Source organism: Natator depressus, chromosome 2, assembly GCF_965152275.1.
Source record: "Natator depressus isolate rNatDep1 chromosome 2, rNatDep2.hap1, whole genome shotgun sequence".
In the NCBI taxonomy this organism is placed as follows: Eukaryota; Metazoa; Chordata; order Testudines; family Cheloniidae; genus Natator; species Natator depressus.
The window spans coordinates 131,668,002-131,687,154 of record NC_134235.1 but is presented as its reverse complement, the minus strand read 5'-3'; the positions used below and the strand labels follow the sequence as shown (position 1 = coordinate 131,687,154).

The 19,153-nt window shown below is 40.6% G+C and overlaps 1 protein-coding gene and 1 long non-coding RNA gene across 6 annotated transcripts in view; one reads left to right on the top strand and one right to left on the bottom strand.

The window, feature by feature from the left end:
- The window catches only part of LOC141982707 (uncharacterized), a 65,694-nt gene that overhangs the window by 35,474 nt on the left and 11,067 nt on the right, over positions 1–19,153 (top strand). For 3 of the 5 annotated variants that reach the window (XR_012638192.1, XR_012638189.1, XR_012638188.1), the window contains exon 3: positions 2,030–2,125. The exons of the other annotated variants lie outside the window; for them this stretch is intronic. This is a non-coding gene — a long non-coding RNA (uncharacterized LOC141982707). The remainder of the gene's footprint in view (positions 1–2,029; positions 2,126–19,153) is intronic. 5 annotated transcript variants of the gene reach the window in all.
- The window catches only part of MYO10 (myosin X), a 273,342-nt gene continuing 258,263 nt past the window's right edge, over positions 4,075–19,153 (bottom strand). Inside the window, exons 33-40 of the mRNA XM_074945009.1 lie at positions 18,357–18,480; positions 16,235–16,532; positions 12,025–12,232; positions 11,192–11,328; positions 10,019–10,139; positions 6,435–6,887; positions 5,803–5,994; positions 4,075–5,455 (exon numbers count right to left, since the gene is read on the bottom strand). Coding sequence (XP_074801110.1) covers positions 5,345–5,455; positions 5,803–5,994; positions 6,435–6,887; positions 10,019–10,139; positions 11,192–11,328; positions 12,025–12,232; positions 16,235–16,532; positions 18,357–18,480 — 1,644 coding nt within the window. The 3' untranslated portion in view covers positions 4,075–5,344. The remainder of the gene's footprint in view (positions 5,456–5,802; positions 5,995–6,434; positions 6,888–10,018; positions 10,140–11,191; positions 11,329–12,024; positions 12,233–16,234; positions 16,533–18,356; positions 18,481–19,153) is intronic.

Here is a 19,153-nt window from a genome sequence, read left to right as displayed (position 1 = left end):
TGTTCAAACTGTTCTTAAAACCCTCTCATGATGGGGATTCCACAACTTTAGAAACCTATTCCAGTGCTTAAGTACCCTTTATAGTTAGGAAGTTTTTTCCAATATCTTAACAAATTTCCCTTGCTGCACATTGAGCTCATTACGTCTTGTCCTACCTTCAGTGGTCATGGACAACAATTGATCACTGTCCTATCTTTAATAGTCTTTAATAGTTATCAGATATGTTATCGGGTCCCCTTTCAGTCATCTTTTCTCAAGACTAAACATGCTCAGGATTTTGTAAACTTTCCTCATGTATCAAGTTTTCTAAACTTATCATTTTTGTTCTCCTCTGGACATTCTCCAATTTGTTCACATTTTTCCAAAAGCATGGCACCAGAATTGGACACAGTACTCCAGCTGAGGCTGCACCAGTACTGAGCAGAGCAGGACAGCTAATCCTCTGTCTTACATATAAAACTTTTTTGCTAATACACCATATAATGATTAGCGTTTTTTGCAACTGCACTACACAGTTGTCTTATATTTGATTTGTGATCTACTATAACCCCCAGAGCCTTTTCAGCAGTTTTACTGCCTATCCAGTTATCCCCATTTTGTAATCGTGCATTTAGTTTTTCCTTCCTAAATGTAGAACTTTGCACTTATGTTTACTGAATTTTATCTTGTTGATTTCAAAATTTATCAAGGTAATTTTCAGTTCTAATCCTGTCCTCCAAGCTGCTTGCAACCCGTCCCAACCTGGTGTCATCCACAGCTTTTATAAGCATACTCTCCATTCTGTTAGCTAAGTCATTAATAAAAACATTGACTAATACTGGACCCAGGACAGTCCCCCAGCAAGATCCCACTAGATATGTCCTCCCAGTTTGACAGTGAACCATTGATAACTACTCGGAGTACAGTTTAACAAGTTGTGTATCCTTCTTATACAAATTTAATCTAGGTCACAGTTCCCTAGCCTGTTTATGAGAGTCAGTCTGCAGTTGCTGATAGCAGACTCATTAAGGGCATAGAGTTATTATGCAGAGGTCTTGTAGTGACCACTCAGCACTGAGGCCTCAGTGAGCCCTGATGTTCACCTTAATGTGCCACCTGTGCTAGACCAGCTTGGTGAGATCTGGGTCTCTGGTCACCATGGGATCGCTATTTCTTGCAGCCTCTGTCTTCCGAGAACTGAACTGAAGACACTAGGGAGGCTCTGGCCAACTCTGTGGCTGAGGAGTGGGACTTCAATGCTGGATGAGCTCTGGACTCGGGTGAACTATTGACTTACCGAGTGCTTTGAAAAGTAGCCTGGTCCAGTCATGGAGTTGTTTCTGCCTCCAGTGCTGAGGAAGTCCTCATGGAGCTCTCAGGGAGGAAGAGTTTCAAATGAGACTCTGTTTTGGGGTTCTTTTAGAAAAGGTGCAGCATGTAGAACACTTGTGTGGTCTAGGCACTTACCCCAGACAGAGAAGGCACTTTGTGTGTCCATCATTGATAGGAATGGCTCCCTCACAAGAGGGGCAGATCTTGAATCCTGGGGAGTATGACTCCACCATGTTCAAGGGGTGTTGTGGTTGGTGCACAGAGGCAGCACAAGGATTTGAAGACCTCAGTTATCAATCTAAGATTTTATTTTATTGCCAATGGGCTGAAAACAACAAGAAATTAGAACTAACAACTGGAAGAATAAAGTTGCACAGTATGTGGAAATGCAGACACTGCTGGTGTTCCATCTTGCAGTCATGGGCAGCAAGAAGGAATGGGAGAGAAGTTGAAGCTGCCCTACCCTTTTTTCCCTCTGCTTTGGACGGCACAACTGTGGCCCAACTGACACTGCTGTTCAGAATGATTCCAGTCTCATGGGGTAGGGCACACACGCACCGGAAGTGGAATACATGTGGACAATCTAACAACCAGAGTTCTGATTTTTGTCTTATACCTTACAGTGCACCCAACGTATATGTATATTGCAATTTAATGTTCTTGCTGCCATGTGTTGTTTCTCTCACCCCCATCTCCTTATGTTGTTACAACACTACAGGAAATCTCCTTTAGGATATGCTCCTCTTTTGCTCAGGAGGGGAAAAGGAATGGAATGATCAGATATGTGTGAAGAGATCAGCCACTCATAAGCACAGTAAGTTTGCTACATGCTATGCTGTGGATTCTCTGAGAAACTGATGTAAAAAAATCTCAGGGAGTGAGGGTAGCACCTCTGGAAAGCTGTGTAGCACTAAATATAGGATGCTATGAAATCCGTGTTAATGAGAACACTGACAAAGTCACAGAATCAAAACAATGACATGGAATTCAGGCTCTGCTTGGCATTAGGCTCACACCGGCAACTGGGCAGGGCGGGCTGCTCTACCTGCAGCTGCAGCCACTGGAGGTAAGAGACCAGAGGGTATGGGGAGAAGGTGCAGGGGGCTAGGGCCATCCGGGAGTGCAGGGGTTAGGGGGGAGAGGCTAGCATCTGGGATTTAAGGGCAGCTTCTGAGAACTCAGTTTCTTTGCTGTGTCAGTTTCATGCCAGGAGTTGCAGTGGAGCTGAGGTGCTCCTCTGGGACACTGGCATCACGGTAAGGGAGAAGCTGACATTCCCTCAGGGCGCAATGTCAATGAAAGTATTCAGTGCTCAAGGGAGCACAGGTTCATCTGAAAGAACCTCTTCACGCTCCTTTATGTGGTATCAGTGTTGCACGCCTCAAAGACACACGTACACCCATAAAACCAGAATGTGTATGTGTGTGATATGAAGAGACGAATGCCTAAAGGAGCAGAGGTTGTCCTACCTTACATCTTCTTCCCTGTAAGCTCTGTAGACACAAAGAGAAGCTTTAATATAAAAAATCTACTTACAGAGAAGAGGGAATCGCTTTCTGAGAAAAACACTAAAAGGCTAGCCATAAATTACCACAAGGGAGATGTCTAAAATAATGACTGTTTGTCAATTTGTAATTCTACTCAGCAATAAACTGTTGATTTAATAGGTTGAAATTATTTAATCAAATCAACAATGTGTCTGCTTGCAAGGATGGATTATTTTATGTTTAGTGCATTTTTTATTTTGTTAATTATTCAAATATGAATTCAGTTAAATTGATACTGTAAGAGACTCTTACTTCTGGGGCCTTCTTGTGTTACTGTTCAGCAATGTCACTTTAGTCATATTACCAAATGCTACTTTAAAAAGTGATTTAAAATGTGTTACCTTTACCTTGTACTGTATATCTGCAGGATATTTTGTTTGATTTTACAAAAATAAACCCTTCAATTTAGTTTTTCCCATTGCAGTCCAATTCTGAACATTTTTATGCATTTATAGTAAGGCTACTTAATTGTTAATGTATCAAACAATTTTGATTAACAAACCATAAAGATGGAATTTTTTTAATGGAAAAAACAAAATCAGAAAATCCACGATAATAAAATGGATTTCATAGGGCCCTATAAGTAGCTACATATACCTGCTGCAGAGAAAGAGGGGCTACTGTTTGTGGCAAGCTTTTTTTCAAGCCCCGTGCACCTTGTGATGAAGACCTCTCTTGGTCACACATTTGTCATGCTTGTGTATGCTCAAAGTTGCTGTAATGTATGCTGTTCACCCCTAGGGTATGTCTGGTTGCTGATTAAGTTATTGATTGCTAGGGCAGCACAAGTGAAAGTTCTTGTGTTTAACTGCATTGTTTCCAGAGAGATTTTACATTGTACAGGAAGAACTCAACAATTCTCATGCTTTAGCATTTCCCTGATTCCTCCCACATTTCCCCAGGCTGCACCCATATCTTTAGCTATTTGTGGATTGTTTGTAGAATACCAGTTTTTGTTGTAATTCATGAAGCTTCTTACCAAGCAGGTAGTTTGGGCTTTTGGAAGCTGGATATATTAGAAGCATTTATATATTGCTATACTTTTCTTCACTCGATGTAAAACACAAATACCATCACAAATGTAAAAGCAACTCCAGTTTGAAGTGTATTCATATTCTTGTGCCAAAAAAGTTGGAAGACTACTAGTGTTTTTCTAGAAACCAGATTCAATATAAATGGGAAATAAGTATGTTAACTAGGATCTTTTATTGCTGGACTTTCTTTGAGCAAATAATCAATATTTCTTAAAGGCTGAGGTCGTCAATAAGGGCTAGTACATGTTTATATATTTATTGCTATGGACAAAAGACATTATCAATTCAAGTTTTACCTTTATATTACAACTTTTCCATACAAAAATAAAAGTCCCAAATCAGCTTTACTAGTGGCTGATAGCACTAACTTATTTACAGGTGCTTTGTCAAGAACCATCATTAGGCAGCAGGGTAAAATATTGAGAGGCATTTATAACAATACAATAGTTTAACTATATATAATTTTTCTCCTGTTTAATTTCTACTTTGAAGGGTTCTGACCTTTTCTGATTGGTTTATTTTGGAGCATCCAATCAGAGCTTTATAAGAATAGCATCTTTATAAGAAATGTTTAATATTTAAAATTTTAAATTGAAACAAATTAAAGAATATTGTAACTGCATTTCCTTATTAGAGCAGTTTATAAATAGTTGTTCAGCTACATATCTATTTATAATACAGCACATACAGAATGCAGACTTGCGACGTATGTCGTAAAATGCATTTGTAATAGTAAATCAAAAAGATATGAAAGTCCCAGATTTTGATTTGTTAATAAAACTGGCTTATAAAAGTAACTGTAAAATTGAAACAGCTATAACTCTCTGGACTATTATAATTTACAGAAAGACTGTTTACATCATTGCACATCATTATTCCCTTTGCTTTAAATGCTTGTGAAATATGGAATAAAATTAGAATCTACATAGGTCATATGCATGCACACAGAAGCATGCATCCATGAAAACAAAACACACTGTTAACTAAGTCCATAAGGAAGGCTGCCAGCAGCGTTCCGACAAAAATACTTTCTCCCCCACACATGGATCAGGCCAGTAGGTTAGTGCATTATGGATGAATTAACTCCTCCTCTTCCATCTTTTCTTAGTATTCTGAACAGGGGGAAAAAGCACATCCCGCTCAACACCACAATTTATGTATATGCAAGATGGTTTTAATGTCTTAAGGCACTTCTTACTGCTTGTATTAAGGCATACAGTATGTCAACTAAAGGTAAAAAAGCTTTAGAAATTTTGAGGAATGTTAGTCATATACTAAAAACGTTTGGCTATTTAAGTTGATATTTTACAGAGGCCACCTGAAAAAAAACCTTGATTGATGATTCCCCCAAAATTCTGTTTCTTGGGTAGCTTGTTGACAAATTTGATCAGTATTTTCAGGCCAGCAGTGATATCTTTTGATAGTAATGGCACAGTGAGACTGGTTCTGTTTTCACCTGGAGCTGCTTTGACTCCCGTGGCTACTCACTGATCGAGAGGTGCTGTAACGTTTTTTCACAATCATACTGATATAAGCTTTCATCAGTTTTGCAATGTCAACCACCTGCCAAGAGAGTAAAAATAACAAACCTTTTAATGTGATATAATAATGCATCTCGGCACATAAAATAGCGGTATGACTTCCATTATCTAACCACTTACAAAAAACCCCTTACTGTTAGTTAACACAAATACTTAGAAACTTAGTAGTTTCTACCCTATTTCTATTTTGCCTCTACTCTACTTTGACTATTGTTAAAAATCAGTATGTTTTAGATGCAAAATCTACAAAATTATATTTAAACCTTTAAAAACTAAGCTAAAAGTATTACCTGGAAAAACTGTGCTCGTTAATAAGAGATGAAATTAACAAGAAGAGCATATTAAAAATTCCTCTTGCTCTTTACTTACCTTACTGGTCTCAAAAAGCAGTTCTCTCTCATCCACCACAATCTTGTAGGTGTTGGCAAGTGGTGCCCCAAAGGACAAAATATGTTCATATTGGAACACTTCTAAAGGCCTGCCTTCTCCACGCTTGTAGACAGAAACTGCATCAGCACTGACTCCCAACCAGAGTTCTTGTGGGAAGCCCCCTTCTTTACACTAGTGAAGGAAAGAGTATAAATGAACATTCAGGAAAACTTGGGGGAAAAAAACACCACCACTTAGTGCTGAGGTCGTCTTCTGTGCACCCTAAATCAAAGTTCAAATAAAGGTAATACAACATTCTGTACAATATTTTCTATTCTCCATCCTGCCAATTTTTTTATGGGAGGCAGTTATTTGATCTTGTAGAAAAATATTATGGTTCATTAATAGACAAATATAAATGTCTACATTGGGCATTATATTATAACTAGAGTGCCTTTTAACTAAATATGACATATTATGCCAGCCTTCTCTCCTCCAAGAGAAAGATAGCAATATTCATTGAAATAATATATTGTTACGTTCAGTGAGGACACTTTGGTATTGAGCTCATTGTGTAGAATAGTAGCAACTCACCAATGGGTCACTGACAATGCTTAGTATGTCTTGCTCACCTCCACATCAAAGAGTGTTGACCCATAGCCAGGCCACTCCTTAATCAAATACATGTACTTGGCCATAGCCTGTTCCTGGTTCATTCCCTGCAGTTTTTTCCACTTGTCAATAACGCTAGTCCTTGCAGCTGAGACTTCCTCTTTGATCCACATATCCAACATCTGCTCCTCCTCCATCTTCTGTTTGCTGATGGAGCCACTGCGGAAACTCCTCCTCAGCGTTCCTTCAAGAAAACTGGCTCGCTTCCTCTCAATCCTGTCTACTGGGGTAAACATTTTAGTAGACTGCGTAATACGAGACTTCAGTCTTTGTAAGGGATAGACTTCTTCTATTTCTGGCATGGTGGTATGCAGAATGTAGTCTCCTTGTAGATATTGGAGTCGCAAGGCAGCAAGGACCTGGAGGGTTTCTTCAGGAGCAGGGTAGTGTCCTTTAATCACTGCCTCATGAGCCTAATGGGAAGTAAGAAGAACACTAGCTTTACGCACGGATAGTAGGACTCAACTCTTTAGAAACTAGATAATACTTGCAAACTGGCTTTTTCCTAGGAGTAGGTATAGACAGCTAGTGTGGGGATTTGAGAGACTGTCTCTAGCAGACGAGAGGCAGGGTAGGTCAGGAATCGTGAGTGGGAAGTATCTCAGTGTGCCTTCTTAATTGGATTATCAAGCCAAGAACAGCAAGGGGTCAGTGGGGAATATAGTGGGGTCAGAGAGGGAACCAGGCGGCAGTAGCGGAGGCAGAAATTGGGGAGAAGAAACTAGTCTGGATTACAGGGCTTGTTGAAAAATTTCCATCAGCCAGTTTGACAAGAAAACTTTTTTTTGACAAAATGAAATTTGTGACAAGTGTCTGCTTTTTGTGGAAAATGTTGACCATCAACAAATCAAACTTTCAGTTTGGAAATGCTGCTATGGTGCCTTATGTGAGTTATAGTTCAAGTGACTCATGTCCCGGTTCCCCTCTATGTGTCGGGCTGCCCAGCTGGACTAGATCTTCCATGATGATGATGCACTGTACTAACTCATCAAAAAGAGAGATCATGGTGCATTGTGAGAGATGTAGTCCAGCCCATAAAGGAGCAAGGGTAAGAGGAAGCCAAACTACAACTCATTGCGCATTTCTGAATTGAAATTTTCAGCCAAAAGTTTTCAGTCCCCCCCCTCTGAAAAGTCAATTTGTTCTGTGGAAAATTTTTGATAAGTGTTTGTGGGGTTTTTTTTTGTTTGTTTGTTTGTTTTGGGGGGGGTGTCAAATTTTCCATGGAGGGGAGGGAGAAAAACATGATTGTCTAACCGGGTGTACTGGGGGAAAAGAGGGGAGGGAAAGAGATGGATAGTTGGATTGAGGCTGTGTGTGTGCACGTGTGCAGCAGAGTTAAGTAGTGAAGGAGCACCTTAGTGTCAAACTGTCTTCAGTGTAAGGGTTAACTTTAGATGTTAAAACCTTTCATAGGTTTAGAGACACAAAAATTCAAAACTGGAGACACTGATTTTTAACTGATAAAATAATACCAATTACTTGGCAGCAAACCCATGCAGTGGATAAAAATGGGAGCAGCATGGCTGAACCCAGATCACAATCACATCCTGAAGATATATCCATAAAATTCATTTTTGAGATTGAATGCTCTATGCTGTCTAGCTGGATTACTATTGTTCCTATCAATATACACAGAGTGCTTGAGTGACCATGGTGTGCTAATAGTTGCCATAAGACAGTGAAGAGGCAGATTCTCTGAGGAAATTGCCTTCACATAATTGCACTCATTTTAATTGCAAACTCTGCAAGCACCTGTCTGCAGTTCAGATCACTACCACAATGTGATTTTCAGAAGACAGCACTTCAGTGCTCCACAGCTCTTCTAGGTTATATTATCTAAAGGATTTTCTTAATGATTCTGTTCAAGTTTCATATAAAAAAACCGCTTGGCTGTTCAATGCCTAAAAACCGCTTGGCTGTTCAATGCCTAATAATCTCTCTCTAGACTGGCAGGGGCTTTGAGTACTGCAGTGGTAGCCGGTTCAGCCTCTGAGATCTGTGCTGACAGTGGAGTAAACAAGAAGTAGTAATTAAGGAGCTCTGAAGGGAGCCCCCCAGGTAGACCAGAAGGACTGTGTCTATAATGTGGCTACTTAAGCCAGGTCTTAACTAAAAAGTTGAGTTGACCTAGCTACTGTAAACCGTGCTAGGTCAACAGAAGAAACAAAAGGTCAAACCAAACGTACTTATACGGGAAGCCCTGGAGACATTTTAAAGTGGTCACTAGACAGAGAAGATGACAGCTTACTGAAGGGCTTTCCTTAGACCTTCACAATGTGGCACAAAATGAATCAACAGCTAAAACATTCTGCAATAATAAATCCCAAGAGTGAGAATCTTTGCTGGCATAATAGAGGGCTTGTTATCAAGAAAAACAAACTGTTTCCTGTCAATATTTATTTTAAGATTAATCTACACCCACAAACCCATTTAGTTTATTACCAGTTTTGTCCTTTTGCAATAATAAACCCCATTGTAGGGTGAGTACAGCACATTCATTACTTATCACAGTGATCTGATGGGTACTGGGGGAGCCAGACTACCTATTACCAAGCTTATTAAACTCTAATCTACTGCTGAAAAATTGAAGAGCTATTAGCTGTCTTCAGTTGCCAGTATAAGTCTTGGTGTTTAAAAAAAACAAACAAAAAAACCCAAAGCCAACCCTTATGTATTTCTGTGGAAACTCATTGTTCCCTTTTCTATTTACCTTTTATATTTCTTGTTCCTACTTAAGAGCATATATGGATGCACATCCAGGTTCCCATCCCTGGGGGATTGCGTTATGATTTCGACTGAACAATAAGGGGATTTAGGAAGAAAAAAGGTCATAAAACTTGGGGCAAAATTCAGAGGTGAAGCATAAGGGGTTGTAAGTGATCATGACGACCCAGGTGGTCCTCAGCTGGTGTAAACTGGTGTAGCTCCACTGAAGTAAATGGAGCTACCCAGTTTACACCATCTGAGGACTTGGTTCCAAATATTTATTATTTCTTCAGATTAAATGTACAAAATAAGTGTAGACTAAGGGAATCCAAAGGTGTCTAAACTAGAGTGACTTGCATACTGAGAAGCTGGAAGACTTACATTTATAGCAAGGACAAAGAGATTATTTTGACCAGTATGTTTATAGCTCTTACCAATCGCTTTTCCTATTATATCCTTCTCTTCTGAACTCTAGGTGTGTAAATAATGCTATTTTAGATGCAGTGAGCCAAATTCAAATGTTATGTGTAGGGGAGGGTGTAGGTAACATAATGGTACCAGTGAGAGACTAGGAGTGGGCAAAGTAGTCTAAACTGCTGCAGTATACAAGCAAAGGGTGGGTGGGGGAAACAATGTGTAAACTGCACTATCTTAGACTCATCTCTGAATTTAGCCCTAAAACTTAATATGGAAAGCCTCCTGTTCTGAGCAATCTTCCCTGGGAATGCACAGTCCTTTCCCATCTGGCATGTTAAGCATTTGTTTCTGTTGCCTTGATCTCCTCTCCTCCTCGTCCCTCCAAAAGAAAATAAGTCTCCTTTCCCCCATTCTTTACCTGCTCAAACATAAATGCAAATTCCACACTGTCTTTTGGCACATTTTCTGTGTCCAGGAAGCAGTAAAGTTTGAAGTAGAACTTCCATGGCATGTCCCCAGCTTCTGAAGTGGCAGCAAGCCTAGAAACAGAAGTTTGGAAGAGACATCAGTGACCAGAACTATCTTCTAAATTGACAAAACATTGAGGATTCCACGCAAGACAGCAACGAAATTCTACTCTGCATTATATTCAGTGTAAACCTGGAGTAATTTTGTTGACATTGGTGGAGTTATTCTAGAGTTACACCAGAGTAACAGATCAAGAATTTGGCCCAGTATTTTGAATTTGCTTTAAAGGATGACTTTGCTCATGACTGTAAATCGGTTACAAAAAGACTATTACAAATGTTGCTTCTGATTTGAGGCAACTGTTTCCACCACAAACCATCAATAATCCAATGAACAAAATTTTGAACAATGTGTAATGAGACAAAAGCACCAATGATATCAGAGAGTCTAATTGGCTAATGACAACTGAAAGGTAGGGAATCTCTGGAGGAGGTGCTACAAATATTTTTGAACACGGAGCACAGTAGCCTTGGAGAGAAATATGGATTTAAGCATTGAATTACACTAGGGATTTTTTCCTAAAATCTCCCACCATTGCGATCATTGGCAGTAGGAATAGTTTGGAGCACTAGTGTCTTAAGCATCATGCCATGTACATATGCTCTAAGCAAGGTAAAATGACAGTGGTTCAAATAGCAGTGACTGCGTGGAATCCTGTTTATATTGTTGCTTCTGGCACTGCTCCCACCCATGGAGCTGCACCACTACTGGTAATGGTGGGAAATTTTAGAGAAGAAAAGGCTAGCATAGACATAACCGGGGTTGGAGGCGGGAGGAGAATGGGAGGTGGGGAGACAAAGAGAGAGAAACAACAGAATGCAAAACCCACCATGATGGAAAATATGTATTTCATTGTCATGAGATTGAGGAAATCAAGTTTACAAGCACTTCATTAATCATTCTGAAAAAGATGCTGTGTTCAGAAATAGCAGTATGTGGAATGTAGTTGTATATGCTGCCTCACCACTAACAAGTCTAAAGAAAGGGAGAATTGAGCATACTGCTGATGTTAGGAAGTTTTCTTTTTTAATTGCTGCTTATTAGCACAGAGAAAGAGACTCACTTTTCAAACTTTGCCAAGATATCAGCCACAATAGTCCTGCTTTCAATTGCTTTATCAGTAGTTCCATTGTATTCAAACAAGGCAAACATATTTCTGCTATCCTCCATGGCTAAGCCTCGAATTAACTTTTCAACAACCTAATGAAAAAAGCACACCAACAAAACCATAACAAAAAAGTTAGTACCTTAGAGGGTAATTAAGTCTAAGGAAAATTAAGACAAGGTAGGAGTCATTTTAGGGCAAAGTAGTGGCCACACTACTGTCTAGAATGATTTAACAATGGTTTTCTCCAAACACTTATCTATTTTCAATTGCGCCTCCTTTTGCGATAGACATTATTGAATTGTGCAGGTACATGGCAGCATGCAACAGTTAACGATGTAAAATAGTTTCAGTTTTAACTCCCCAATTTCCCAAACTCAAATGTCTGAAGTAAGTTTTCCAGGCATGGGGACAAATATGCTCTCATCTACACCTGGGTATAGTGGAATAACTCCTATGAAGTCTGGATAGTACCAGGGTTACTTCACCACATTCTTGCTAGGTATCTTTCCCAAAACCAGATTTGATACAGATCAATGGTCACCAAGGCTTTCCAGTGAAAAGATAGTTTCCTAAGCAGAGGTTTCATCAGTGTCTCCTTGAACAAACTTTGAAATTTCACCTCCGCTGAACAGAGATGCTGATAATCTCCATCAGCTGGGCCCAATGTGGAGCCCAAAACTCCTCAGCACCTCCAGAGTTTCAGTGAGAATTAATGGCTAAAATGGTAGCGTCCACAAGATTTAACACTTATCCCCACGAGGCCCTGCTCTGTCACTACCTCTTCTCACCTCTCCAGCTGTTGTATGGGAGTTGATTGTGATTTTACAGGAGCCACCACCATGGCAATAAACTGTAGATGTCATTTCTTGTCTTCTGATCAGGGCTTCTATTTCATCCCGCGACGGCACAAATTCTCTGCATTTGGTTTTTTTGAGAGATTCGTAAGTGAAGAGGGCATACTTTTCCATTTCCGTTCCTGGAAACTGGTCACGAGCCCTGTTTGACAAACACTGAACTTAAATAACCTGCTGATAAAATGGAAGATTTGAGGGGAGCCCCAGGGACTCCTTGACTAAATGACACTGAGGAGGTGATACACAAAGTGCTCCAGTGCTTAGTACAAGTCAGCACAGCTGTGTACTGACACATTGAAGCTTGTCTTCACTGCTAAAAAAAACCTGCATGACAACAAATGCATGTTAGCTATCCTGATGTAAAATCCTAGTGGTGACCAAGCACTATAGTTTACATCATGAGGAAAAGTTAGGTGAGATCAACCATTGCCCGAGTGGAGGGTAAAGGAGGGCATTAGTGTTGATCTTGCCCAGCTCCCTCATAATAAAAACTACAGGTGCTTTGTTTCCACTAGGACTTCACAGCAAGGTAACAATCATGTTAGTTATCTCGCTGTAAAGCCAAACCTTTTTGACAGTGAAGACATAGCCTTAATACGTTCTGGTTTTGCTCAGAATGTTTTTTCCCTCCAAAAAGAACCAAAAGCAAGAAAAAAGCCCAACAAAATGTGTCCTGACTATTCAATGTTGCCATAGTGGCGGTAGGGAGGGAGTGTAGTTTACCAGCTAGAGCAGTTAGGGTCAGGACTCCTGGTGTCGCCTCTTGACTGGGTTATACTGTATAACAGTTACTCATGTTGGTGAGTAGATACTCACACAAGTAAATCAATGGACCTGAATGATACAGTTTGGGTAAGCGCTCAACAATGTAACCATTGCAGAGTCCGGCCCTTGGTACCCTTAGACAACTTGCAGCACAGAGAGATTTCATGCTCTGCCCATCTGTAAAACAGATTTAATACCGCCTTCCTCACAGGGGCATTGTGAGGCTTAATTCATTGGCGTGTGAAAAGGGCTACGAGATCCCTGAATCAGAGGGTATGTCTATACTGGAGATGCAATTTCCAGCTTGGGCAGATGTACGTTTGGTAGATTTGATTTGAGCTACTGTGCTAAAAATAGCGGAAAAGTAGTGCCTGCAAGGGTGGTGGGAGAGGCTAGCTGCCCGACATCTGAGACCCTAGGTACCTAACCTCCCAGGACTACCCTGCCATTTTTAGCATGCTAGCTCAATCGAAGCGAATGTATGTAAATCTACATGAGCTGAAAGTTACTCCTCCAGCTGCAGTGTAGACATACCCATGGGCACATGGAAGTACTGTTTATAGGATTACAACTATACTGTGGTATTCTTATGCACTGATATTTTACAACCGACCTACAACGGAAAAACTCAATTACATCAAACACAGATTCAGATGATTGTTTTAAGAAAACTGGAGGTTTTAGCTTGTGTTATAAAATAGCTTGGATTCAGGAACTAATCTGATTTCCTTTAAACGTGCAGCAGTATAGCACAAAAGTCTGAAACATGGACATACCTGTGGTTGCTCAATTGTATGTCAAACAATTTTTAAAGATTTGTTCTTGATTTTATATATATATATATATAGAGAGAGAGAGAGAGAGAGAGAGATAGGCGTAGAAGGATTACATTTTTATCAGTAAACGTCAGTTTCACCATAGTTGTTTACAATGTTGTAGCCATGTTGGTCCCAGGATGTTAGAGAGACAAGAAGGCAAGGTAATAACTTTTAATGAACTAATTTCTGTTGGTGAAAGAGACAAGCTTTTGAGCTTACACAGAGCTCTTCTTCAGGTCTGGGAAAGGAAGCTTATATTCATAACTTTGCTAAACTCTAAAAATCATGGACATAATAAAAACACTGGATTCATGGCTTATTACAACAACCTGTAAGCCAATAACCCACCTCCCAACCTCCCATTTTTGTCTCATCACTGCAAAGGTGTTAACTGACTTCTTCACCCTGAATGATGTCTTACAATGTGTGTTAACTCCTTATGCTAAATGATCTGTTCCACCTTGTACTTAGCTGTGACACTCTAAGGATACGTCTTCACTACCTGCTGGATCAGCGGGTAGTGATCGATTTACTGGGGATCGATTTATCACGTCTCATCTAGATGTGATTAATTGATCCCCGAATTGACACCTATACTCCACCTCGGCAGGAGGAGTAAGCGAATAGCATAGCTGAAGTTGCGTATCTTAGTTCGAACCCCCCCTTCCCCCCCCAAGTGTAGCCCAGGCCTAAGGCTATGTCTACACTACAGACCTTATAGTGGCACATCTGTACCACTGCAGATGTGCTGCTTGTAAGGTCTCTTGTGTAACTGCTCTATGCCGGTGGGAGAGAGCTCTCCTGCTGGAATAATTAAACCACCCCCACATAGCAGTAGCTATGTCAGTGGGAGAGCATCTCCTGCCGACATAGTGCTGTGCACACCAGCGCTTTTGTCAGTGAAACTTACGTTGGTCAGGGGTGTGTGTTTTTTTTCACACCCCTGACTGACAGAAGTTTTGCTGTCAAAAGGGTTAGTATAGACAAAGCCTGAATACCTTTCCCAGACCTGAAGAAAAGCTCTGTGTAAGCTTAAAAACTTCTCTTTCACCAACAGATGTTGGTCCAATAAAAGATATTACCTCACCCATCTCATCTCTCTAATTTCATTACACACACACACAGACACACACACACAGGCAAAAAACATTTCCATCTATAATCAAAATTTTTACAGCTAGGCAAAGAAAAAAATGCTGCTTAATAATGTCTTAGTTTGACTTAACACTATTTACTTTGTATATTTTGACATATTATGGTGATGCTTTGTTATAAAGCTTTAGCTTTTTTTTAATCTTAACACGTACTGTCATTAAATAATTATCTGACCCCCGCATAATTTCCCAAAACTGTGAAGATTTAAAATGATACAAATCAGAAAAACACAAACTTTAAACCCATAATTTTGTGCAACTATGAAAATTTAAAATATTGTGAAAAATGCTTAAAAAACCCCATCCATTTCTGTCAAAATTCCAATTCTGCCAATCCAACATACGCTCAAAGTCAGTGACTACTGTTTTTAAATAATAAATTTGCATTCATACCTTTCAGCCAGTGATCTCAAAATGCTTCCCAAACACTAAACGAACACTTGCAATTAAAAGCAACACAAATAATTCAGGTGCAGAACTTTGGTTTTGTAAAAAATGATTTTGTACCAATACAAACATCAATAGAAATGTTGACATGACTTAAATTCCAACAGAAATTGTTTATTTTTAAAGGAATAACTTTCCCAGTGACCCAGACACTTTGTACCCTTCTTCTATATAAGAACCAAAAGGGAACCTAATGATCCTATAATCCAGAGTGAAACTGACTAATCTATTTCATTGTCTAAATGAAGTAAACAACAAAAATTGGGGGGGGGGGGGAATCAATTTTAAAAACAGTTTCCTTTTTAATAGTAAAGTTAATTAGTAACACTTTAAATGGCAGAAAAGAGAGGTTTTTAAAAATATTTATTTTAACATAATATCTCTTTAAGCATCATAACACAGTTATCTTGTCTCACTAAACACTGGCATAAGTAGGTGAAGTGACTTGCACAAGTTGGTGGGAGAGCCAGGAGTAGGACCCAGGAGTCCTGCTCTAAACCATTAAGACTACTTCTGTAGGTAAAGAGTTTTTACAGTCAATGCAAGATCTGGGCCCGTTTACAAAAAGAAGGGCCTGATCCTGCAAAGACTTGTGCATTTGCTTTACTTTAGGTGTTGTCATTAGTGCCATTCACTTAAAAATTACTATGCACTGTGCATAAAGCTAAGCGCATGAGTAAGTTTTTGCAGGAATAAGGTCCTAACCAATTCTTCAAAAGATACCATTGAAGTCTATTAAAATTATTCCATGTAAATTTTAAATGAATTTGATTACTTTTCCTCTAAATTTTAGATTCAGTGGTTGAAATACTTGGTACACTTCAAGGGATTCCTAAACCCTTCCCCCAAAGATTCCTATTTATTGGAAAATGTTATGAAAAATTACAAGGAGAGGAGACAAAGTGAAGAAAAAGAGCTGAAAACTATATTTTTATATCCTAAGTATTTGTAGCCTCTTACCTTTTGAGATGGAATTTCAGATACTTGAGGATACCCCGGCTGGGCAGGAAGGTGCAACTCATGCATGTGAGTATCTGCCAGCTATAGAGATTCCCCACACTCCCTGGGTTAGGCACTTTGTTAGTCTGTTTGATGAGCTGACAGTAGAGCTCATCTCGAAGGGGTCGTAAATCATGCCCTGTCTGAAGGATACCCTGGATTATAGGTATGGGATCAGACATAGACTCTAGCTGCTGCAGAGAATTAAATATCTTGATGGCTTCATCCTGGAGAGTTGTGTAGCCTTTGTCTTTCAGCACTACAAGAAGTGAGTAAGACATAGGAAGGTCTTATAAAAGAGATGCTCTAGCTCAGCGGTTCTCAACTGCAGTCCATGAGCCCTTTCAAGCGGGCTGCGGGGCCCTGTGGCTGAAACCCGACCCCGAGCCCCAACTACTCCCTCTCTGGACCCTGAGCTACCCCCCTGCCTGCACACAGCCCCTAGCCACCCCACTCCTTGCACCCGCAGCCACCCCATGTGCACACAGCCCCAGCTTTCCCCTCTCTGCACCTTGAGCTACCCCCTCCCTGCACCCTGAGTAATCCTTATGTTTGATTCACAGTTAGGCTTAATCCCACTGGCAAGATAGGTAGCAGTCTATTTTATGAGTGGTGGTGAGTGACTGACTTTTCTTTACGTGTTGTCATTATGGAAAATAACTTGGGGCTCAAATGAAACTTTAAATAGCCCAGCATTAGGAACTATGTGAAGCTGCATCATCTTAGGGAGAACTCTGACAAGAATCTTACCTCAGGAGCATAGGTGCATAGCACCCCAAGGTTTTATGCGGGGCCCCGGCTGCTGGCCCTGTGCCTGGGGCTCCACTCCCCGGCCCAGGGCGCAGGTCTTGGAGGTCAGCCACACTCCCCGGCCACTGGCCTCGTGCCTGGGGCTCTGCACCCAGGGCCCTGCTCCCAACCCCGTGCCCAGCACCTCGCTCCCAACCCCACACCTGGGGTCCCATGCCCAGGACTCCACTCCTGGCTCCATGCCTGCCCCCACCTGTGGCCCCAGCCTTGGCCCCCTTACCCCTATTAGGGTTCCCCCCCTCCCAGAGACACAGCCCTGCTCCCAGCTCCGGGGGATGGGGTGTGGACAGGGGTAAAGGGGATGAGATAAAAAGTAAAAACTGCTTTCAGCACCCCCACTATTAAAAGTGTTCCAGCGCCACTACTCAGGAGGCAGTGGTCTTCCTAGAGCATGCCCACTGCTACACCCTTCGAGGGGTGTAGCTTACTCTTCCTGCATGCACAGCCAGCTTAAAAGAGTGAAGGGACAGTAGCTCCTGTGTTCTGCCACTGCACAAGACTCAGTGGGGGTCCCTTGCAGGTCCCCTTCCCCCCTCCCAGGAAATCCATGGAGCAGCAGGGTATAACTTGGGTCTTAGAGAAGACAAGAGGAAAATCTGACACAAATGCCATTTGATAGCCTGAGATTTAATCCCATGATTGCCACCTTTTCTTCACAGAACAGTCCTGATCGGAGTGGGATTCTCTCTTTGACAGGCAGTAAGAGTTTCAAAATAATTTAAGTTTATCTTTTTAAGGAAATCAAATTCATAACCAATCATGCAACGACTCTGTCCCAGAGTTCAAAGTCTATGAGGTGCTCACCTGGAGGTAAACCATGACTTGGCTGGAATGGTTATTACACCTGTTTTTTTAAATCAAAGTTTGCAATATCTATCTATATCAATGACTTTTCAAATTAAATATCCTCAAAAATAATATATGTATATTGGATTCCATGTTTTCCCCACACAAATGATGAAATATGTAACAGTTTTAAACTGGAGGTTGTAGTGGCTTAAGGCAGCTGCAGTCCCGCATCCACTCAGTAAGAGAGGGGCTCTGAATGCAGCCAGTAAAGTGTGTAGTGATAATCAGGGAAGGAGATGTGACCAGGGTGGTTGATGGGATTAAATCTTTACTATCTCTAAATCTCTAAACTAATCTTTGTTGCAGCCTTCACAAGGCAGGGCTTCTATGGAGCCCCTGATGGGAAACTAAAGTTGTGCTCCCTAGGGTATAGTAGGTAACCTGGGGGAAAGAGAGAGCGAGTTTACATGTCTGAAAAACTTACAGTTTAGATTTATGTCCCCATATGGCAATGGCAGTAATGGGGAGTGCAGTGGATGATGCGTGTAACGGAGAATAGGGTTTCTCTTATAAATCTGTTCAACAACCTCAGAGTTCAGGCAGTTCTCCTGGTGGTTTAAAAAAAAAAAAAAAGGTATAATTCCTGGTTCAGTGTGAATGATAATCCAGTGATGGATGCGTGTGAACAGATTATTCAACTGCAGTACCATGTGAAAAAGTCTGTTATTAAAATTACTTGTTGCTAAAAGATACAGCAATAAAAACTGACCTGCAGAATTATTTCTTCAGGGGGTCAGTCATCATTTCAGACGGATATGAGAAGTGCCTGCCATTCTTCTCCACATTGAAGATGTAGAAACTTGTATCATGGCAAAGTGGCATTCTCATCTTGTTTTGATGCCCAAAGCAGCATATGCTATAGATGACTCTCCTAAATCCTGTACACTTCATAGTCCTGCCAGTTTCCCTACTTAAAGAATGTCTCGCCAGATGTTTTCATAGTTTGACAGACAAGATCAAGCAGCTATTCTCTTAAACACCTACTATAAGTAATGATCACAAGAGGTGCTTGGTATTCCCAATTCCCATTGACATCAAAGGGAGTTATGGGTGCTCAGCAGCTTCCAAGATGAGGCCCAGAATGAGCCACACTTTAGTCTGTGCAATAAAAGCGTTAATCACAAGAGCTGTGCAAAGGATGGAAAATCCATTTTTGGAAGAATTTTGAGCTTTCAAAATTTATTTTCATTTCACATAGGTTTTGTTTTCATACCATTCTAA